Source organism: Orcinus orca, chromosome 10 (assembly GCF_937001465.1).
Source record: "Orcinus orca chromosome 10, mOrcOrc1.1, whole genome shotgun sequence".
Classification (NCBI taxonomy): Eukaryota; Metazoa; Chordata; class Mammalia; order Artiodactyla; family Delphinidae; genus Orcinus; species Orcinus orca.
In genome coordinates, this window is record NC_064568.1 from 86,433,009 (window position 1) to 86,456,554 (window position 23,546).

General features: G+C 45.1%; 2 protein-coding genes and 1 long non-coding RNA gene across 7 annotated transcripts in view; 1 reads left to right on the forward strand and 2 right to left on the reverse strand.

The window, feature by feature from the left end:
* Window positions 1–12,085, forward strand: part of KIAA0319 (KIAA0319 ortholog) — a 75,435-nt gene extending 63,350 nt beyond the window's left edge. For all 3 annotated transcript variants that reach the window (XM_033434807.2, XM_049716357.1, XM_049716356.1), the window contains 5 exons: window positions 1,244–1,386; window positions 3,472–3,594; window positions 5,059–5,149; window positions 6,964–7,055; window positions 9,658–12,085. In XM_033434807.2, coding sequence (XP_033290698.2) covers window positions 1,244–1,386; window positions 3,472–3,594; window positions 5,059–5,149; window positions 6,964–7,055; window positions 9,658–9,836 — 628 coding nt within the window. In that variant the 3' untranslated portion in view covers window positions 9,837–12,085. The remainder of the gene's footprint in view (window positions 1–1,243; window positions 1,387–3,471; window positions 3,595–5,058; window positions 5,150–6,963; window positions 7,056–9,657) is intronic.
* LOC125965682 (uncharacterized) overlaps window positions 1–23,546 on the reverse strand; it is a 667,016-nt gene that overhangs the window by 64,452 nt on the left and 579,018 nt on the right. The gene's annotated exons all lie outside the window — the stretch shown is intronic.
* The window catches only part of ALDH5A1 (aldehyde dehydrogenase 5 family member A1), a 31,356-nt gene continuing 22,906 nt past the window's right edge, over window positions 15,097–23,546 (reverse strand). The window contains exons 9-11 of one of the 3 annotated variants that reach the window (XM_033434812.2): window positions 21,249–21,307; window positions 19,755–19,935; window positions 15,097–15,323 (exon numbers count right to left, since the gene is read on the reverse strand). In XM_033434812.2, the coding sequence (XP_033290703.1) occupies window positions 15,305–15,323; window positions 19,755–19,935; window positions 21,249–21,307 (259 nt within the window). In that variant the 3' untranslated portion in view covers window positions 15,097–15,304. Of the gene's footprint in view, window positions 15,324–16,205; window positions 19,936–21,248; window positions 21,308–23,546 lie in introns of those variants that run through there. The other 2 variants (XM_033434814.2, XM_004273525.3) reach the window with 2 other exon arrangements.

Below are 23,546 nucleotides of genomic sequence, written 5' to 3' on the forward strand. Positions count from 1 at the left end.
AAAAAAAAAAAAGAAATCTGGCACGTGAACATTCACAGTGGCGTTATTCATATAGCCAAAAAGTAGATACAATCCAAATGTCATCGACTGATGAGTGGATAAATAAAATGAGATATATTCATACAATGGAATAATATTTGGCAATTCAAAGGAGGGGGAAATACTGATATATGCTGCAACTTGGATGAGCTTTGAAAACATTATGCTAAATGAAAGAAGCCAGATGTGAAATGCCTCATATATATTCCATTTATATCAAAAGCCCAGAATAATTAAACCTACAGAGACAGAAAAGTAGATTAGTGTTTGGCAGGAGCTGAGGGGCAGCATGGGGGCGGCTCTTAGTGGGTGTGGAGTTTCTGTGATGATGGAAATGTTCTGGAATTATTTATTTATTTTTATACTTATTTTTGGCTGTGTTGGGTCTTCGTTTCTGTGCTAGGGCTTTCTCTAGTTGCTGCAAGTGGGGGCCACTCTTCATCGCGGTGCGCGGGTCTCTTCACTATCGCGGCCTCTCTTGTTGCGGAGCACAGGCTCCAGACATGCAGGCTCAGTAGTTGTGGCTCACGGGCCTAGTTGCTCCGCGACATGTGGGATCCTCCCAGACCAGGGCTCGAACCCGTGTCCCCTGCATTAGCAGGCAGATTCTCAACCACTGCGCCACCAGGGAAGCCCATGTTCTGGAATTAGATGGTGGTGTTGGTTGCGCAACTTTGTGAGTATACCGAAGGCCACTGAATTGTACACTTCAGAAGGGTGACTTTTGGGAGTTCCCTGGTGGCCTAGTGGTTAGGATTCTGGGTTTTCACTGCCTTGGCCCCAGGTTCAATCACTGGTCTGGGAACTGAGATCCTGCAAGCTGCACAGCACTGCCAAAAAAAAAAAAAAAAAGGTGACTTTTTATTGTAAGTGTATTGTATCTCAACAAAAAGGTAAAAATGAAGATGTGTCTGAAAGTTCTTATTCTGTGTGTGGTTATGTCTGTTTGCACACACACATACATTGCTCCTTTTATCCAAAGGTCTATCTATCATCAGCTGAACTCTGGGACCAAAGAGCCTTTATTTGTGAATAGAAACTGATCAATCCCTTGACCCTCAGAATACACCCCTATGTCCTTGCCAAGCGGCAGAGCTGTGGCCGTCTGTCTTCTCAGCCCCACAGGTCAGATGGCTGGAGTGGATGTGTCACATTGGTCACTGCATAACCGTGTGGCTGACCTCTCTCTCTGTCTCCTCTGCAGCACCGTGATTGTGTTTTATGTACAGACTGGGCCACCTTTCAAGGTCCTCAAAGCTGCGGAAGTGGCCCGAAATCTGCACAGGCGGCTCTCAAAGGAAAAGGCTGATTTCTTGCTTTTCAAAGTCTTGAGGATTGACACAGCAGGTATGTCCCCATCAGAAATATTCTTTTTTATTTTTAGTTTTAAAGTTCAAGTAATGTAAATACCTAATTGTTGTATATTCAGAATTGGATTCCACTGGACTAGACATCCCATCCAATTAAATGCAATGGGAGTCTTATAGAAACATAATTACCCAGGTTAAAGGAAAAGATTTTTCAGAGAAGGTGAAATATGATTTGGTTCCTATATGGTGGGACAGTAGCCAGGTCTCATAGTCTGTTTTTTTTTTTGTTTTTTTTTTTGGCGGTACGCGGGCCTCTCACTGTTGTGGCCTCTCCCGCTGCGGAGCACAGGCTCCGGACACGCAGGCTCAGCGGCCATGGCTCACGGGCCCAGCCGCTCTGCGGCGTGTGGGATCTTCCCGGACCGGGGCATGAACCCGTGTCCCCTGCATCGGTAGGCGGACTCTCAACCACTGCACCACCAGGAAAGCCCTCATAGTCTTTTTTGACTTAAGTAGGAATGAAGTTCAATATTTCATTATCTTTCCAATTTCTCCATGTCAACCCCTACGGGAATATTCTAAAAGAATCAGATTTGCTGATCGTGGCTATGTTTTACTGGCACAGAAAGAGGACATGTGGACATCTTTGCTTTAGCATCCAGAGATTTGTTTTGCATTTATGTCTCCACCTGGTTTCCTGCAACATACATTTGCCAACCATGCTTTGTCTTTGAGGGAAACTGGAGACAAACAACAGTTACGGTCTGTTTTTAAAACCATACTCTTTCATACTGGTCATGGTCAGAGATTTCATACTTAGATGGTCAGAACAGTATTAAAAGACAGATACGTGTTATTGGTTGGAAAAGCCATGTTTATATAATTTATTGACCTGGGACATCGTGCCTTAGGTTGTGAACATGGTGTTATGTAGACTCTTGGAAATCTAAGATAGCTTTTTTTTCTTTTTTTGGCGGTACGTGGGCCTCTCACTGCTGTGGCCTCTCCCGTTGCGGAGCACAGGCTCCGGACGCGCAGGCTCAGCGGCCATGGCTCACGGGCCCAGCCGCTCCGCGGCATGTGGGATCTTCCCAGACTGGGGCACGAACCCGTGTCCCCTGCATCGGCAGGCAGATTCTCAACCACTGCGCCACCAGGGAAGCCCTAAGATAGCTTTTAAGTGCCTTCCAGTGGTACCTCTTTTCTTAGTGGCTTGCCTGACGCCTCTTCCTGGCACCAAACTCATTCATATGTGTGGATGGAAATGTGGTCTTTATCCCAGGTCATTTCAATAAACACTGGGGACTGTGATACCATTTGGGGAGTAAAATTTAATTTGTTTCAGATGTATACCTATCCACAATTGACTTTCTTTGTAATATGGAGTAAATTAATTTTTTTAAGAACTCCTTTTTTTCTAGCTACAAAAGTAGTATTATTTATTGTAGGAAATTTGGAATATCCAACAAGACAAAAAAAATTAGAATAATCCTTTAGATTCTAGAGTCTAGAATTCCCACCATCCGAAGATAACTTTTGTTAATATTTTGATGCTTTTCCTTCCAGTTCCCCCATCTCTAGAAACACGTTAATACAATCAGGATAATTTGATATATAATTTTTTAATCTGGTATTTAACTTCAAATCATATTATGACCATTTTCTCAAATCTTTTAAAATTCATCCCTCAATAACATATTCATGACCTCACAGTACTCCATCCTAGATATGTTCCACAACTTATACAACCAATCCTCTACTCACAGACCGTCAGGTTGATTTTAAATAATGCTGCAATGTAGATAAGTTTTTGTGCACATCCCCAGTCGTTTTCACTGGATAAATTCTTAGAATTTCTCTTTCTTAAGCCAAAGGGTGCTACGTTTCTGCTACATGATTAAGGCTTTTGTTTCACAGTTCAGGTGTTGGCATATTTCTGCCATTTGCTTCCAGACGAGATTGTCGATTCAAGAGACTTTCCCCGGGACCCCTGTTCATAGCGTAAGAGTCTCTTGATTCAACGAGATGCCTCTGTTCAGGGTCTATGCTATGAAAAGACACAGCTGAAGCCAGGGAGCCCCTTTTCTCCATGGTGACCTCTGCCCCACTCGCCTCCTTGCAGGGTGCCTCCTGAAGTGTTCTGGCCATGGTCACTGTGACCCCATCACAAAGCGCTGCATTTGCTCTCAGTTGTGGATGGAGAACCTGATCCAGCGTTATATTCAGGATGGGGAAAGCAACTGTGGTGAGTCCTGGTGTGGTGGATTTGGGTGAGGAGCCTTCAGACAAATCATTCTGAACTGTCAGAAAGATCTGCCTAGCTTTGCAGCTGTAAACTCAACGCTTTTCTCACCCAAAGCCAAGCGAACGAGCTCACGTGGTGATGGGTTAAGATCCTGCCACAGTTCACCTTGGGGGTATGTTTAAGGCTTTTCGTAAAACTTCCCGATGAGGAGATTCACCTTGGCAGAGCAGTTGGCTAACCATCGCTGGCATTGCTGAGAAGGCTGCTTTGGGCTACATGGTCCCCATTTCCACATTGCACCTGCCTTGTCTTGAGCTGAGTGTGACCTTCTGGTGAAGTGGTCCCTGGTGTGGACCTGGCTGGAATCAGATGAACAAGAAAATTGGCCCATTCTTCCAGGCTGTCTGCCCAAGCAGGCACCAGAAATTGGAACCACCGCCTCAGCTGGCCAAGCTGGTGCCCTTAAGTCTCTTCTGAGGAGGGAACTGTATTTCAATGCCAGTCTATTCCTAAGAGTAATTTTGTTTTCTTGGGGATGTAGATGGACATAATTGGCCGAAAAATTAGGATGAGCTGACTGCCAAATTATGTTCCCACTCTACTACATAAACATTTGAAAATAGCCAGCCCTTGGATTGTTTTTCCAAGGAGCACATATAACATTTAATAGAGGTAAACCTTCTGTTTTTGCTCCATTGGTTTCTCTCTTCCTGAGTTGCTGGTGCAGAACTTTTTACCCTGGATTTCCACAAGGATGTGGGGGAAGTGAAGATCAGGTAGCTTCTGAGTGGCTGTCTGGCTCTGTGAAAAGCATCTTCATGTCATAGGCGACCATACAAATACTTTATTTGCTTTATTCAAACCAGGCCAGAACTAGTTTTGAGGTTCTGTGATTCTGGAATGAATATATATTTTTTTGTTTGTTTGTTTTGCAGTATGTGGGCCTCTCACTGCTGTGGCCTCTCCCGTTGCGGAGCACAGGCTCCGGACGCACAGGCTCAGCGGCCATGGCTCACGGGCCCAGCCGCTCCGCGGCATGTGGGATCTTCCCGGACCGGGGCACGAACCCATGTCCCCTGCATCAGCAGGCGGACTCTCAACCACTGCGCCACCAGGGAAGCCCATGGAATGAATATTTTGATGTGACTTTCATGGGTGTTTAAGAGGCCTTACTTTTTAACTGATGAATTTTTTTTTTTCAGATTATTCTGTTCTCAGGTCAGTGTGAAATATGTGCTCCATGAGGTCCCTGAACCAGTTGGATGAAAGTCGGGTGGTTTTAAGTTGTTCTTGATTTATTTGTACTTCACCTTGCTTAGGCTCTCGACCAGCCTGGCGAGGCGGTAGCAGCACCACAGATGGCTTTGCTTGTATGGACTCAGAAATATTCATTGTGAGTCATTGAAATAAAGCTGTTTTGCAAATGGTATGTAATATGTCCACTCTGGTTTTCTTGTTTTTCAGAGTGGAGTGTGTTCTATGTGACAACATTGGCTCTAACTCTTGTCGTGCTAACAGGGGGTTTAACTTGGCTTTCTATCTGCTGCTGCAAGAGGTACCTGGCACGCTTACTTATGTCTTGGAAATAAAGATGCAACATTGAAGGTGATATGACAGTTCTAGCGGCTTTTGCTCGGGTTTGTGAAGCTGCTGAACTGTTTGAGTCACTCTTTTTATGAAGAGAAACTTGACTTTAAAAGTACTTTATAATGCATTCTCCCCCACGAAGCTTATGTGCCTAGTTAAATAGAATAATACTAGAGACAGCTTTTTTTCATTGCAGCTCTCATATTTTCTAGAAGATTCAGTGATTCTGTATCAAATCTAATGCTCTTTTCTATCAGTCTCGCATTATGTTCACTAGAACAGTACCTAAGTGGCCTGACTAATCCACCCTCGGTAGAGAAAGGAGTTGTAGAAGTAGACTGATCTAAACGCTAGATTTATATTATTTTACGTATGTGAAGCAACAATCTAATCTACCTGAATTCTATTTCATAAATGTAAAACTTTAAGCGAACTGAATACTATCACCAAAGAGAGGTTTTGCTTTAGATTTCTCCTTCTTCTTTTTTCCCATGGAGCTGACCGCAGAGAAGCCCCAGAGATGCCTAATTGTCCGAACCTTCCATAACCCCATGCTTGACCCTCTATAAGGAGATTTGTAGGAACAGTGATTACTCAAGTCCTTAGAAGACAGCATTGGGTCCACTTTCCTATATGGAACTCTATAAATGCTTTCCAAAGAAGACGTGATAAAAAGAAATAATGGTTATACCAAAATAATAGTTATTTTTCAGAGATCACTTATCAATTTTTTTAGTTTTATTTGTGGTTATTTTCCCAAAGGTAGGACTGGTGAAAGAGAGCACAGGCACTTAGAGGCCTCCATCCCATTAAGTTTTCCCAGAACCCTCTGGGATGATGGTCACCCTGCTGTGCTTGGCTTTAAAAATTCTGCAGCTTTGTGACATTTGTATCAAGTAGATGAGCATGATGACGATGAGAGTGATTGACTGTGAGCATTTATTAAGTATTTGCCATTGTGATGAATGGTTCTACGTGCTTTCTGTGTATTATCTTATTTAGACCTCCTATCAACCATATGAGAAAGGGACTATTCTTACTCCCATTTTACAGGTGGGAACATGGAATCACAGAGGTAACAAAAAATGATCTCAAAGTCACCCCATAGTAAACCCAGGGTGAGAGGCCCATGCTGTTAATCACCAAGCTATCAGAAAACTGCCTTTGTTTGTTCTCTACATATCTTAACCATAGTGTTGATGTGTATTTTCAAATTATCCCCTGAAGCATAGGATGAGGTACATAGGATAGCCCAGTTGTTTTTATGTGTTGACTGAGTTATTGCTTATTCCCTTGGGGGAATTTATTATAATTTCTGTTGGGTTTTTTTTCTGACTGCCAGTTACATCATCTTTTCATTCCTGCATCTCTGGACATCTCAGGATAGTATAGGTTGAGGGGAAAACTTGCTAATCCAGGTTTTTATGAGGAAGGAATGACTCATGGAGAAAAGCTTGCTAGGCCAACACACAGGTATTGAGAGTTTCTGGAAGGTTCCCTGGCACCTCAGCCTGAGGACTGGGTGAGAGCCTGCAGTTAGGAGGGTGGTAGCAGTGTGACCCTTCTTACTCTGACCTGTGTTTCTTCAAGATGCGTGAGGTACCTCAGACTCACCAAACTCAGATCCGGCTGTGTATATCCTTAATAAAAGATGCCAATTAACAGAATGTAATCAATTCTAAAGGCAAAACATTTCCTTTGGCGTCCTCCACGTGTTTGAAATCCTGGATCCTAGTTACCCTTTCTGAGAATCTGGGTTGACCTTTTCTTTGTTCTTTTCAGACGAAAAAGGACTAAAATAAGGAAAAAAACAAAGTACACAATCCTGGATAACATGGATGACCAGGAAAGAATGGAGCTGAGGCCCAAATATGGTAAGGCAGCCTCCAAGATGATTTCCTGGTGCCTTTCCATTATTTGATCCAGGTGTCTGAGTGTCACCGTAGGTGAAGGGAGAACAGCAGGCTGGAGTGGGCGCTTTAACTGGGGAGGAAGAGTGAGACTGGGATTCTGTGAAGAAAATCAACCTACTTCAATCCCGGGGATATGCTACCTGGGAGGCGATAGTTGTATTATACACGTAATGAAATCTTGGCAAAGTGCTTTGAGGCATGAATGGGTGAGGGATAGGACATGCCTATTATTGGTCGAAACAAATGACCCCAGGAATAAGACTGCTTTTCAAACAGGTGTCCCCAGTGCCTGGCTTTTCTCTACTCATGGTTGGAGGGTGGGGCCTGTGATGCTGTTTCACCCTGGCTCATCTCTGAATGCTGTTCCTTTTAGGTCTGCCACACACAAAATGCCGCAAAATAACATTTGGACTTCAAAACCAAACATTTTTCAGCGTCTGCATTAGCTAATCAGCCATGTGTATAGATGGACACAAAAGCTTTTACAAACAATTGACTTTGTTCACAGCATGAATTGATCCCCATGCTGAGAACTACCTCTTGACCACGTCAGTTAACTCTCTGATTCTCACTTATTAACTCTTGGAGACTAAAAGAACCTTCTCTGGCCCCCTGAGGCTGCTTAGCACTGATTCTATGGACTTATCATAATTCTGGATTGATGACTAAATTGATTCTTACAGAGGGCTGTAATCACTTTCGAAGTTGTGAGATGCAGAACGTTGTCCACGGCAAATGTCATGTATCTACCCATGTATCTGTCATGTATTTTTACCCATGTACATTTACCCATGTAAATGTCATGTATCTGCACAGACCCTGAGTTAGGCCCTGGAGATGGGGAGGAGAATGAAGCATAGTGCCTGCCTTGGGGCGCTCAGAGCCCAGGGGAGGATAATTACACCAGAGTCAGAGCCCTACAGAAGCCGGATGAGGCCCTGTAGGAACATAGAGGCCAGAATGACTGAGCGTGTACGGAGAACGTGGTTCGGGCCTTTGGCAGGGGAAGCTTCTCAGGAAATCCACATGATAGCGTGCATTTATCAAGTGTTCACCATCTGTGTTACATAACTAATACCAGAGGTGTTATAAAGAGACTTTGTACCTGAGAGCTCAAAGTGCTTTTGGGTGCATTGTCTCACCCACCTGCCTTCTAAAATACACTCCCCCTTCTGGCAGTCCTGTTTCTACTCACAGCCCCCCTGTGTTCCTCATTACCAGGCTCTAAAGCTCAGACACTGGTGCTTGGTCCAGGATGCCTTGTCCCCATTCCAACCACTCCATCTTGCCTAATCTCTTGCCCTCTTTCCTTATCGTTCTCACCACCACCCCTAGTTCAGACCCTTGTGATCTCACCTGTGGACTAATAGTAACAACAGTAATAGTTAGCAGGTACTTAATGTTTAATATGTAGGAGGTACAATTCTATGCACTTTACCACTGAATTCCAATCCTGCCAACAGCTCTATGATTATCCCCATTTTACAGAAAGGGAAACTGAGGCACAGAAGAGTTTAGCAACTTGCCCAAGTAACAGAGCTAGTAGGCGCCAAAGGCAGGCGGGACAGGCCGTCTGCTCTAGAGCCTGGGCTCCCTTCCTCCATGCTGCGCTGCTCCGTGTGTGTGGCTGGCTCTCCAGCTATTCCTCTCTCTTCCTTCTGTCCTGCCACTGGGTTTTAGTAATATCTTAAAACAACATTTTAATAGTGTCACTCCTTTGCTAGTAGGACAAAATCCAAGCTTCACGGCTTCCCTTGGATTCATGTGCTTTTCTATGAGATCCCAGCCTCTTTTTGTTTTTCTTTTTTTTTGCATTTCCTACATGAATCATTTGCTCCAGACTGCTTTCTGCAAATATTTCTGGATGCCTCCGCATACTCCATGCTCCTCCACTGTCCTCCTGTCCGAACCCTTCACTCTCTTCAAATCCCATCCTGTGTGAACGATCCCTGAAGCTTCTAAGTGTGCACTTGTCTCTTCTTCATTCATGTAAAATTTATCTTTAAAACTTTCTTGCCTGTCATGAACCCTCATCTCGTCTTTGTCTTACATCCTTAGCTAGACACTATAAATTCTTTGAGAGCAGGGGTCACATACCTGTCCCTTCTCTTATTTTAACTCCCAGCAATCAAATATTCTACTAAAAATACTTGATGGGAACAAGTGGTAAAATCATAATGGTTTTCATTTATTGAGTGCTTACTAAGTGGTAAATGCCAGCAGGAGTTTTACACGCACGAGTTCACTTAACCTTCACCATAAACCCGTGGAATAGATGCTTTGTTAGCTCCTAATTTAATAGATGAGGAGACTGAAAGCCCAGAGAGGTTAGGTACCTTGCCCAGGGCCACACAGCTGGTGAGTGACAAAGCTTGGGCTCAAGCTCAGCAGTGACTCCAAAGCCCCTGTTAATACTCACTAGGAAACCCCAACCGCCTGCTGCGTTGTGAGTGATCGTTTTGCATGTGCAGAGCGCGTGACTCCGTGCATGGGACCAGAATGATGGGCAGCTGAGAGGGAAAATGCCCTTCCCCCCAAGATGCATCTGTCTGCTTCTCCCTAGGTATTAAGCACCGAAGCACAGAACACAACTCCAGCTTGATGGTGTCTGAGTCTGAGTTTGACAGTGATCAGGACACGATCTTCAGCCGAGACAGGATGGAGCGAGGGAATCCAAAGGTTTCCATGAACGGATCCGTCAGAAACGGAGCTTCCTTCAGCTATTGCTCAAAGGACAGATAATGGAGCGGTTGTGAAATGGAAGGACGCTCGCAGGAATCCTTTAATCCAGGACAGTCAATGGGAGTTCAAAACAAAACTAACTCTTGTTAGAATAGCGTGTTCCCATCCTTTCACACTGGGCTGGAGGTGTGTCCCCATATTTTGAAAGACCTGTCTTCTGGGGTTTTTGAGACACAAACCAAAACAAAAACATTGCTCTTTTAACTGAGATGCTTGTTAATGGGACTAAAGGTTGGGTAAGAGGCTAAGGTAGATACTTAAAAGAGTTTTGTGTTTTTGTAGCTGGCACAGTGTTATGTTCCTATGTTAAGAGAAAGATTAACCTGTTTCTATCTGCAGACCCTTGCAGAAGATGAGTTCAACATGATGTAAAGAGGGCCAATTTCTCTTAGGAGCTGTGATTGCCTTTAAAGACGACTTTCCAAGCGTGGTTTCTGTCGTAGGACCCTTGGAGTCTGAGGGCTGTGTGTCTATATATATATTTATATATATATATATAAAAGATGCTTTATCTGAGGAATGGGTTGTCCTCTGTCCAGCAAGTTTTCTGTGCTGAAGAGACACCCATACAGAGCCCAGCTCTCCTGTTTTCACTCTTTCGCTATGCCAACCGCCATTTCTGTGCTCTCTCTACAGAGCAGCTCTTGGAAGTTCGAGAGCTAAATAAGAATTGTATTCTGAGGACTGGAGGCAACAGAGAGGGAGGTGGGGTTTGCTGACTTGTAGGTTGAAGGTTGAAGGTAGCATTTTAGCATGTTTCACCTTTTCTTTCTCTGAGAAAAACAAGCCACACTGAGGCCTCTCTCAGTCCCAGTTTACATGAAACACAAGAAAAGTGATTATTAATTCCTTAGACATTTATTGAGTATGTGCTATAGGCCATGCATTTGGACCTCTATCAGTAGGAATAAAGACTCAGCAACTTGGTAATATATACAGTCGGGCCTCCGTGTCCACGGATGCAGGACCCGTAGGGATGTGGGCCCCATGGATGCAGATGTGGGAGGGTGGGGGAGGGCCGACTGTATTCCCAAACTCTGAAATACAATCAGTCTTAATGAGGATGGTGTGCTTATGATACTCGGCCCCTACAGGTACTTTCCCTAATAACTTGACACAGATATCCACTTCATATGTTTAAAAATATATTAAACCATTTTCTACTAAATATCTTATTTTAAATATATGAAAAAAACATTAAAGCATCCCCAACCCCAGAGCAGCACCCCAGAGCAAGGACTTGGAGTTAATTGTAGCCTGACAAGTTGGTTAGCTTATGATTGTTCCCCATCCGCCCATGGTCCTGAGGCTGGGGGCCTGGGTGGTGCCCTTGGCGTTCTTTGTGGAGAGATTAGAATGAGAGGTGGGGCCCGTCACAGACAAGCGTGACCACACCTAAGCAATATTCTGTTGCACAAGCCTCTGTCACACGAGGGGAAAACTAGGATTGCTTTGCTATGACTAAGTGGAGAAGCAACGTGATGAAACTGTCAGGTTGAAATCATCAGGACAGGACAATAGAGAAAATGGTTCCCATGGGCCTTGGAAAAAAATTAAGCTTTCCGGTGCTTTTGTTCCTGCTGCTAATATTCATCCTCATGAGACCTTCTTATTTTTAATTATTCTGCTTTATAAGGAGTGGCAAAAAAAAAAGTAAAAAGCACAGGAGTGTGATTTTATTTTTAAAATAATTTCTCTGCTTATGTCTACACTTTCTGTATATCCAGCCAGTTCAATACTATCGATGGTGTTAGAAGGAAAGTGTGATGCTTTTTACATGAACATTTAGCTTCATACACTTAAAATCTGCCCTACCCGGTGGCCAGGGTTACATTATTTTTGTGCACAACTGGAAATTTCTGGCACAGAGGATGGCAGCCTAAATATGAGGCCAGTAGAGCACAGTGATGGAGAAGGGAGTGATCATCTGTGAAGTGCCGTGTACATAACACACGTATTTTACATACTCCGTTGACCCTTACGGTCATCCTGGAAAAGTAGATATTCCTCTCATGTTGCACATAATGAAGGCCCAGAGAGTTTAAGTAACTTGCTCAAGGTCACGGCCAATTAGTGGTGGATCTAGGAATCGAATGCAAATTTTGTAAGCTGCAAAGTCCATGCTTTCCACCCTCCTCCCCTACACAAAGAACTCCCACCTCCAACTGTTGGAGGGCAAATTCTGGTGGACCTTTTGGACCACTTGGAAGTTCTGTTCCTAGGACCAAGAAAGACAAAGGGAGAGAAGCCTGCCTCATCTCTTCTGTTGGATCACCCCCAGGGCCACCCCTCCAGGTCACTCCTCCTTTTCTGTCTCCAGCCCCACTGGTCTGATCTTTCCACCACAGATAGATCTTGAATCTATGGTGCAGCAGAAATAAAGACCACCCCAGTGATCAGAAAGTGGGTCCTCTCTTGTTATCGGAGGAGCAGAGCGTGAGGTGGAATGGCAGCCAACATTCTTCTCTTGTGCACTTTGCATTAAGGGCCTTGGGAAGATGACGCTCACTGGCAGCTCAGGATAGATGAGAAAAGCAGGGCCCGAGAATGTGGGACAGGGCAGTGGTAGGGCTCACAGGCTGACAAGATTCTTAGCTGCTTTGGCTGAAGTCTTGGTTTTATTTTTTTAATGTTATCTTTTTCCCATGTATTGACAACGTGTCATTTCCAATATAACACTATTAAACATATATGCTAATCTGAATAAAGGTGTCTGTAGTCTCTGTAATGCCTCCTTGTTGTTGAGGAGGATGGGAATACTTATTCTTTCTGCTTCTGTGTGGAGGGATTTCCCTGGAGTAGGAGGCAGCAGGCTGGCCCACGACCTGTTTTTGTGCAGCTGGTGAGCTAAGAATGGTTTTTACATTTTCAAATGGTTGAAAAAAATATCATATTCTGTGACACGTGAAACTTACATGGAATTCAGATGTCAGTGTCCATAAATAAAGTCTTACTGGAACACAGGCACAGTCATTCATTCCTTTGTGCTACAACAATAGAGGTGAGTAGTTTCAACACAGACTGTGTCTCAAGCCTAAAATATCTACTATCTGAACTCTTACAGAAAAAATTTGCTGGAGCCTAGAGTAGCACCCCCGGCTCCCTCCTCCCCGTGGGGGACAGGATTTGGGGAGGCACTGAGGGTGCTCAGTGCTGCCTGTCTTCTCTCCCCTGCTTAGATTCGGCTGCCAAAGAGTGCATTCCCCTGGTTTCTCCAACATTAATGGGTAGTCTGCCCTCTGCTGGAAAATGCCTGCAGTTGGGGGAGGTGCAAATTAGATTAAGGTGTGTGTGTGCTTAAACTACATCCCCTAATCTAGTTTCCATCATCCGTGTGACTCTTGCATGGAAAAACTGGTGAAATTGGTATAAGGATCGTATGAACGGTATGTATTTCCTGATTTTGATATTGTGTTAGTTACATAAGATGTTAAGCTCTGGGGGAAGCTAGGTGAAGGGTACACAGGAATCTATTACTTTTGCCACTTCCTGTGAACTTATAATTACACTGTGCCCTCTGTATCCGCAGATGCAGAACCGCGGATCCGAAGGCCCGACTGTACAGTGCTATTTTACATCAGGGACTTGAGCATGGGTGGATTTGGGGAATCCATGGGGGTACTGGAACCAATCTCCCACGGATACTGAGGGACAACTGTATTTAAAAATAAAAAGTCAAAAGATTTTGAGGGGAAACATACAGATTAATGATTAATTGAGAAACACTAGAAGCGTTTCCATTAGTCGGGAACAAGTTTTTTAAAAAGGCAAAACCATCATTTCTCCTACTAAGTGGTCCATAGAGCCTCCCTTTTTGAGATGAGCTTAGCAAACAGCCAAGCTTCCTTTATTTGAAGCCTACATGGTGAGAGTTACTACCTCTCTTCCTTTATTTGAAGGCTACATGGTGAGAGTTACTACTCTTCTCCTGAAGATGAGCCCAGAGTTTCAGTGCTGAGTCTTAGCACAACAGGAAAAAGCACATAGCCTTATATAATCTGACAGAACATCTGAAAACACATCCTTGTCCACTAAACCACCGGGACAGTGGTGTTGCCTGTGGTCTAAATGGTGGCGACTCCTTCCTGGTTAGCTGATAAAATGGATGGATTATAGGTAAATTTACAGACCACCAATTTCCAAATCCATTTCCACTCATTTATAAATAGCGCACAAATAGAATATCCCTGTAGCCTTTCAACACTCAGACCATGCAGGACCTGTTCTTTTTCCAGACAGCTTTCCCACACTTGATAAATGAAAACCACACTAATTTGCTTTTTAAATTTGTTGCAAGCTAAATCAGAGATAAAGCAGCTCTAACCGGTGAAAATTTCCTGTTAGAAATAGTAGGAAGATGAAAATACACTTGCTTCTAAGCAGACGCCTAGGCCAAGCATTGAACAAACCCACAAATTGAGAGTATAAAAAATGAACAGAAACTTCAAGTAAATAGAGTCGGGCGACCAGAAGGGGGAGCTCTCACACCCTGTGATGATAGTAAAGCCCAACAGGAAGAAGGAAGACTTCTCTTTCCTGGTAAGGACTCAGCCAATGAAAAGTCATGAAGTTTTTCATTATAAGCCTCCCAACTTCCCTTTCCTCCCGATAAAAGTGTTCTTCTTCCCTTGCTGGGCAGGGGCTTGCAAGCGGCTCGCTGTGGCTGCCGATACCAAATAAACCCATCTTTGCTGGAGAAATATCTGGGAGTCTATTTGTTTCAGGTCAACAAGAGGTAAGTGGATCGTTTCTCCTGGTAACAAAGTAATTTTAAAAATCAAAAGCAGGTTAAGAGAAATGCATGCAATAAATGGAATGACAAAGGGAGATGTGTATTCTTTCTTCCAGAGAAAACCTTACCTTTGTTCAAGGCCTACTGATACAATTTGGATTCAATGAGGCCACGTGAAATTTCTTAGAATATAAATGAACACTGGATGAAAATATAAGATATGCTGTTTAAATAATTAACAGTGATTATATCTGAAAGGCAGGGTTTCAGAAATGTCTTCCTCATACATTTCTGTATCCAAAAAACCCAGCCTTTGAAAAAAGTACATAATGGATAACAGTGGCACACGTAGAGGAGTGAAGCTGGTGTATTTGAGAAAGCTGGAGGCTCCTCCTTTCTTAGGCAACCACACCTGCAAAACAGGTAAATTCTCAATTTAGTTCAGCAAACATTTAATGAGCGCGAGTCATACGACAGGCCTGTTACCAAGTCTAAGCTTGTACTGCTCACTGCACAACAGGCCAATAATCAAGAGACAAGGAATAACGACTTTATTCGGAAAGCCAGCAAACGGAGAAGAACATGCCCCAAAGAACCATCTTGCCTGAGTTAGAATGCAGGTTTCTTTTATACTAAAAGGGGAGGGAGTAAAGTCAAACATTTCCTGGTTCAGGTCGGCCTCTGTAGGGGATATGTTAATTTCTTCCTCCTTGCAGTCATTCACAGGTGGGCCTGGTCAGGATGTTTCCTGTGAGCTAAACAAAGGTATTTTAGCTTAATGCTCATTACCTGGGAAGCACGGTTCCCAGAGATGGGCTGTTATGTGTAGTTTAAGCTTATAGGCAACATCCCTTTAGTGATGAACTTGTAATAGAATGTAAAATGTTCTTCCCTGTTACAGGCCATCCTGTAGGAAGGTGCTAGGGTACCAAATTTCACAGGCAGGTTCCCTGCCCAAGAGATTCACACACTAGTCAAGGGAGCACCATTTACACATGTAGGAGAGGAAAAATAATTTTCCCTCTACCTTTCTGAGTTCCTGGCTGAGACCACTGCAATGAAAGATTAACAAGAGAAAGATACACAGAAGTTTATTAACATGTATATCTCATGTAAACATGGGACACACTCAGGGAGAAATGAGTAACTCGAAGAGGTGGCTTAAAACTTCAGCTGACAGAGCATTTCAACAAAGAACAATAAATCTCTGGAGAAATGACAGGACGGAGGAAAGCAGCTGTAGGCTTTCAAGGGCGGAGATAAAAGCTAATGAGTAAAATTTGTTATTTAGATTCCAGGCTGATTGGGCCTGAAGTTGTCTCTGGGAATTAACCTTTGTCCTTCCCTCCTGATGCGGGGAGGGGAGCAACTTTATAAATCTGTATCCTGCTTTTAGGCAAATGGAGGGGGAAGGGAAGAGAGAGCTTTTCTTGTATCTGCTTCTTAATTGCCTTCAGCTCACAAAAAACCTATGCCAAAGTGGCATCTTTTGGGCTGGCATGTCCTGAACTCCTACAGTCATATTTTGGGGTGGCATACATATCCAAACTGGTCTAATAATCTCCAAAGTAAACTCAAATGATGAACTGGCAAGAAAAAAACCCACAAACCAGAAACCTTGACATAAAAAGAGGAAATTCTGTTAATTCAACCTTTATTAGTTACACACGCACAACTCTGCTGACAAGACATTGACACACACATACAATTATCAAAAACTGGAAAAATGAATTGTGCATGTTTAAAAAACAAAATATTTCCACACTTCCAACTACACTTATTCCCAAGTTTTATCCCATAAAATACAGCACAAAAAAAATCACAGCATAAATATCATTCAAGTAAAATGCTGTCTACCATAGCTGCTCGTGAACAGTTAAAACCCTGGGCTCCAGCCTTCCGAGAAGGCAGTCATGTGGCACAGTTTAAAGTTAATGATACAAGTTTACAATAAAATAGTTATTTGCATTGTGCTTCTGATCTTCACTTTCACTGAGTCTTTACATAAAAATAAAGGTAGATGAACCAGCGCTTGACATAAAATTGTATTTAAAAGCTACTCAAATGGATAAAGATAATAGGTACAGAGGAGCTTTTTAAATGAGAATCCCTGCATAGCTGGGGAAAGTAAATTGAGACGTGTTTTTTTTCAAGGCCAATAGACTCCCATTCTCTGGGTAATTTCATATGAGTTATGTGATAATTGCTGGGAAGTTCTTGGTGAGAATTCACTGGAGCAAGGCCCAGAAAAGTATTTTTTACACAGTAGGTGTTCAATAAAATGATATAATGCCTCATAAACGGGGGAAGGTCAATATCTCCCTCTTGGTTTAGATCAGGGGTTGGCAAATTATTTCTGTAAAAAGCCAAAGAGTAAATACTTTAGGCTTTGTGGGCAATACTGTCTGTGCTGCAGATACTCAACTTTGCCAAGAAAGTAGCCACAGATCATATGGTAAATGAATGGATGTGGCTGGGTTCCAATAAAATTTTATTTCTGGACACTGAAATCTGAATTTCACAAAATTTTCACGTGTCATGAAATACCATTCTTTTGATTTTTTTTCCCCAACCACTCCTTTGGGAATATAAAAACCATACTTAGCTCTGGGTTGTACAAAAGCAGACGGCAGGCCAGATCTGGGCTGTGAGCCAACCCCTGGTTTAATGGTCCTTTTCTATTTCATATTATAACATACATTAAAAAAAATCCATCACATATGGTTACCTTATTGAAAAACAGCCCCCAAAATGTTCATTTAAAAATACTTCTCTGTTTTCCCCACAACCCAGAACAATTTTACTAACAGTAAGCTACTTCCTTTTCAAATTATTTTAATTCCAGAATTAATCAAAGATATTGGAATGAGTGTCTGGCCCTCAATTTATGTACCTGGTGAGCCAGATATACTAGAAAACTCAAAATTGCCACCCAGCCAAGACATTCACTGATTTACAAAGTTACAAATGTATTTGAATGTATTCCTCCAAACATTTCAAGCACCAGTATTCCAGACTTCTAAAAACGAGTGTTAGAGCATTTTTATTGTTAATAGCAACCAGATGGACACACCTAAATATTAAGTAATTAGGGTGTTACATAAAACAACCCTAAAACTAAAAAGTAGAAACTCACAGTCAATATGATGCGTACGTGATTCTGGACAGGGTCTGAGCAATGCATGTTACCAGGAGGTGGATTTCAGCTCATTCCTTATTGGGCCTTAGGGGAGATGGCAGATGTAACCCAGGGCAAACACAAGGCAGCTCCAAGACTAGCCATGGTACTTTTTTTTTTCTTTTTTTTTTCGGTACGCGGACTCTCCCGTTGCGGAGCACAGGCTCCGGACGCGCAAGCTCGGCGGCCATGGCCCACGGGCCCAGCCGCTCCGCGGCACGCGGGATCCTCCCGGACCAGGCACGAACCCGCGTCCCCTGCATCGGCAGGCGGACTCCCAACCACTGCGCCACCAGGGAAGCCCTAGCCATGGTACTTTTGTGCACAGGGACATCTCAGACCTTTAGCTATTCAGCTCCCCATGGCTCAGTGAGGGACGCTACATCCCAGCTGGGTCCAGGAGTGACTGCCTCTAGCACTACTTTCATTCATGTTTTCCTTCTGCTCCCCAAAATATCCACAGAATGTCAGTGGAGTGTGCACACAGAGAGAGTGGAAAAGGAGGTGCTTCATCCTTGTCTATTCCACCAGGAACAGCTTTTATTCCTTTTTCTTGTATATCAGGACAAACGGAGACATGATACAGAAAAGCCTAGTGTGTTTTTAATCTGAGTTTTCAGAGTGACAGGAAACAGTGGTCATAGGGTTTTTTTGTTTTTGTTTTAAATGATGAACTATAAAAACTCTTATTGGATAAAAGGTGCCTGAAGGGCAAAACCTCATGCCTCTTCCAATTGGCAATTATGGAAATTCTTTTTCCTTTTGGGATTATTGTTGTGAAAGTGCTTTTGCTCTTTTGCAGGTGAAGGAGCAGCGCTTCATGAGAACAGAAACAGCAGGCTGCAGGTGACGAGCCCTCACTCAGGCTCAGGTGCTGGGCAGGTGGGTACCAACCTCCGCTCACCTTGGCAAAGCCACCGCCGGACACCCAAGTGGGGCTGGGACATGCTGCTCATAATAATGACGACTCCTGCACTTACACTGAATTTTTACTTTTTGGCAAACACTTTCACTTTCTCTGAGGCTCACAATAGCCCATGGAGCTAAATAAGGCATGTATAGAATCTCCACTCTCCTGAGGGATGCGGGTGCGGCGGGGGGCGGGGAGGGGTTGAATGTCACATCCACGGGGACAAGGCCAGGCCAGGCCATTACTCGTGGGCCATCCATCCCACCAGGCTGCTTTATGCTTAGGCTCATTTCCTAACGGAAACAACATGACATGGAAAACAGCACAGAAAGGAAAAAACCTTTAAGCAGTTAATTTAGGACAATGGAGACTTCAATTTTAAAAATGGTCGAAAAAGGGAGAGGGGTTCCTTCGTGTCTCAAAGAAACACAAGCAATTCCGTGCTATTTCTGAAGTCTTAAAAAATGAGTGGTTCGGCCTCTGCAGCAACACCCCGGAATACCCAGCAAGTGTCTTTAGTGCACCCAGGCAGTGATCCAGCCGTGACCATGGGGCTGCGGGGGCCGGCTGGCCTCACGCTGCACTTTGCTCTGAGGCAGATGGGGTCGTGGTGGAGTCCAGGGCTTCATGCTATAAACCCTACGCTGGTTCTCGGGGAGTCTGCGGCCTCAGGCGCATGGCATGTATTGGTCCCTAGTCAGGTAGGGGGAGGGGTAGGATTTGCATCTGTTTAAGATTACGAGGATTGGATGAGCTTTAAAAAAATTCCTAATTCAGGGCTTCCCTGGTGGCGCAGTGGTTGGGAGTCCGCCTGCCGATGCAGGGGACATGGGTTTGTGCCCCGGTCCAGGGGGATCCCACGTGCCATGGAGCAGCTGGGCCCGTGAGCCATGGCCTCTGAGCCTGCGCGTCTGGAGCCTGTGCTCTGCAACGGGAGAGGCCACAGCAGTGAGAGGCCCGAAAAAAAAAATTCCTAATTCAGATACCCTATGGGCTTATTTAAAATAATGGATGGCATGTCCCCATACATATGGCGAAGCTTCCTTTCTTATTTTTTAAAGAACTAAGGAATCCTATAAGCCTCCAAAGCACACGTACTTGAGCTCCAGGTACTCGTCAATGCCATACTTGGAGCCCTCTCGCCCAAGGCCAGACTGCTTCACCCCACCGAAAGGGCACTCCACGGAGGAGATCAAGCCTTCGTTAACGCCAACCATGCCGACTTCTAGCCGCTCCGCCACCCTCCAGATCTGGGCTGGGTCTTGAGAGTAAAAGTAACCTGTCATGGGGATAAAGGACATGGATGTAGAATAGTCAGTAAAGCCAGTGGTCCCCAACCTTTTTGGCACCGGGGACTGGTTTCATGGAAGACAGTTTCTCCATGGACAGCAGGGGGAGACGGTTCAGGCAGTAATGCGAGCGGTGGGGGGGTGACGGGAACCGGCAGATGAAGCTTCCCTCGCTCGCCCGCCGCTCACCACCTGCTGTGTGGCCCGGTTCCTAATGGGCCGCGGACCGGTACCGGTCTGCAGCCCTGGGGGTTGGGGACCCCTGATTAAAGACATGATGTCCACAGCTGCGGATGCCATGGATGACCATGTGCCTAGTCATGCGGGCCTGGAACCCTCCCTGCTCCCATGTGGAGCCCCGAGTTGGTCCTGTGCACATCTTCATCTCAAAACCTTTGGAAATCATCTTTCTGCTTCTAGTCCACTCTCGCTAGAGCTCTCACCGTCTCCTATCAGGACTGTAACAATAATGAACGCAGCTCCTGTGGCCTCCTGTTCAGTGCATCCTGCACACGTCAGTTAGGTTATCCACATGATATATATATATATATATATATATATATTTTTTTTTTTTTTGCTGTACGCGGGCCTCTCACTGTTGTGGCCTCTCCCATTGTGGAGCACAGGCTCCGGACGCGCAGGCTCAGCGGCCATGGCTCACGGGCCCAGCCGCTCCGCGGCATGTGGGATCTTCCCGGACCGGGGCTCGAACCCGTGTCCCCTGCATTGGCAGGCAGACTCTTAACCAGTGCGCCACCAGGGAAGCCCTTGTTGAGTGCATTTATGCACATATAATTTTGTCAGAGTCATAGGGTACATTCTGTGGCCACCTTGTCCATGTCCAAACTGAAAGAACGGCAGCTACTCTGTGAGGCTCCCTCTGCCTGTGCTGCCTTCGCTTCCTTCATGGCCCCTGATGCTCTCTGTGAGGTCGGGTGCTATCTCTTTTGTTCAGACTTCCAGGAGCCACACAAAATGGGAGGAAAACCCCTTGGAATTTCCAGGCATCGAGCCTCTGGGAACATGAGAGTTACAGGGTGCGTGTGACTCTCCCCCTGAAACACGGCACTGCTTCTTCTCCCATGACCATACCCAGCTCCAACCAGGGAGCCCCCATCCTGCATCCAGGAACGAGGCAAAAGAACACGGACTTGCACAGGCCCACCCCCGCCCCTGGGAAAGCAGTGAAACACATGCTCCAATGAAGTTGCCTTCTCAAAACCCAGGGTGACGTTTAAAAGGCCACCCTGGCATCAGCTGGAGAAGTGATTATGACAGCTACCGAGCGAGGACGGACGCCTACCTGCCAGCCCGACGTCGGCCACGTTAGCGATCGCCACCGCCTCCTCCTCTGTATCAAACCTGCCAAAGTCAAGATGGGTCATCAGCAAAATCCCTAAGGGGAGAGTAAGGAAAACCAGCTGATTTCCTCCTGATTTGTTTCCCAAAAAAGGGCGAGGGGTTAATCAGAGCTTTGCAGAGAGTACAGAGGAAAACACCATCACTCGCTGCAACCGTGCAGAGTTCAAGGCTAGCGAGCTCGGATCAACACCAGTTCGTCTCCTCTAGGAGATTGGGAGACACACAGGGAGCTGCGGAGTATTCAGAATGTCAAACAAAACGCCTTAAGAAAAGGATTACGGCTCTTGCTACCTACTAAGAAGAATAATATGTACCGATCGGACTTCCCTGGTGGCCCAGTGGTTGGCACTCCACGCTTTCACTGCTGTGGCCCCCGGTTCAATCCCTGGTTGGGGAACTGGGATCCCGCAAGCCACAAGGTGAGGCCGAAAAAAAAAGAAAAGAAATGTACCGATCATAACAACTACTTTAGAAGCAGCCATAATGTAGGAGAAGGAAAACATCCAGAGGCCACTGGGGCCCAGGGCTCTAGTGTCGGCCCCACCACTTATGCTCTGAACAGTGTGACGGTGCTGGGGGTCTGTTCCCCTTGGAAATGAGACTGCTAGCGTGGAAGCCTTATGCAGTCTCTTCCAGCTTTATCATCGTTATTTCTGGAACAACATTTCAGAGGCCTTTTTCTGTTGCCCCAGAACTGTAACTGGGGGCAAAACATTGTCTGCATCCCGGATCCTCAATTCAGAGGTCCAGCAGCAGTGGCAGCCGGCCAGCCAGCCCTCTGAAGGCACCAGGCAGAGCTGGCGGACCCCAGTCAATGCAAGAGGACGACTGGGAGAGAAGAGAGCGCTCTGGGGGAGGGCAGGTCAAGGAAGGTGACCCCAAGAGAATTATTTCTTCCAAGGATGACCAGCTGTGTCTCCCAGGGCTTGGCTCTCCACCTGTAGAGAGCAAGCCATTCTATCCGCCAGAGAACAGAAAACAGGGCATCACCCATGTCCTCACTGGCCACCTGTGCCTCGAAAATGCAGTCATCGGGACTTCCCTGGTGGCACAGTGGATAAGACTCTGAGCTCCCAATGCAGGGGGCCCGGGTTCAAGCCCTGGTCAGGGAACAAGATCCCATATGCATGCCGCAACTAAGGAGCCCGCCTGCTGCAACTAAGGAGCCCACGTGCCGCAACTAAGGAGCCCTGGAGCCACTAAGACCCAGTGCAACCAAATAAATAAATAAAAAGAAAATGCAGTCATCACATCATCAGCTGTGACATCCTTGAGGATTTTCACCTTTCTTTGCTAATGTGGGTGGTGCTCCCACCGCCCTGTGTCCCAGAAGAAGTGTGAGACTAGAGACCCCTAGTAACAACTGTGTCCCCCTCCCTGACCTAATGCTTTATTTACACAACAGCACCCATAATGATATCAGGCAATGTGCTAAGCGCTTTACGTACATTATGTCATTTAAACCTTAAAACTGTCCTGTGAGGCAGGTACTAGCTTTTATTCCTTTTCCCATCAAGGACCCTGAGGCTCAGAGAAGTTAACTTGTTCAAGGGGACACAGGTATGAAGTAGCAAAGCCTGAATCTACACCCAACTCAACTCCAGAGCCTGCATTCCTAACCACTGCATGCTTTTGGAAAATGTCAAGTTCATACTCCGGGTAAAAAAAATTTTATTAAAACAAAGAAGATGAAAGTTCTCCAAGTGGTTCATTTCCCTGATGTCAGATTAATCTATAATTTTTAATTTAATTTAATTAATTTATTTATTTTTGTGGTACGTGGGCCTCTCACTGTTGTGGCCTCTCCCATTGTGGAGCACAGGCTCCGGATGCACAGGCTCAGTGGCCATGGCCCACAGGCCCAGCCGCTCCATGGCATGTGGGATCTTCCCAGACCGGGGCACGAACCCGTGTCCCCTGCATCGGCAGGCAGACTCTCAACCACTGCACCACCAGGGAAACCCTAATCTATAAATTTCATTAGCAATAGAAGAGAGAGAAATATTTGGAGAAATAATGACCAAGAACTTCCCAGGACTACACAAACACTTTAGACATTAAAGAAAGACATTGGACCTCTGACTGAAAAAGCTCACGGTGTACCATACCCAAGCTACCATGGTAAAATTTAAGAACGTCAGAGGCCATGAGGAATTTTAAAAGTCTCTAAAGAGAAAAAGCATATCCCTCCACAGGAGTAAGAACCAGGTATCAGCTTTCTCAGTGACAACCCTGGAGC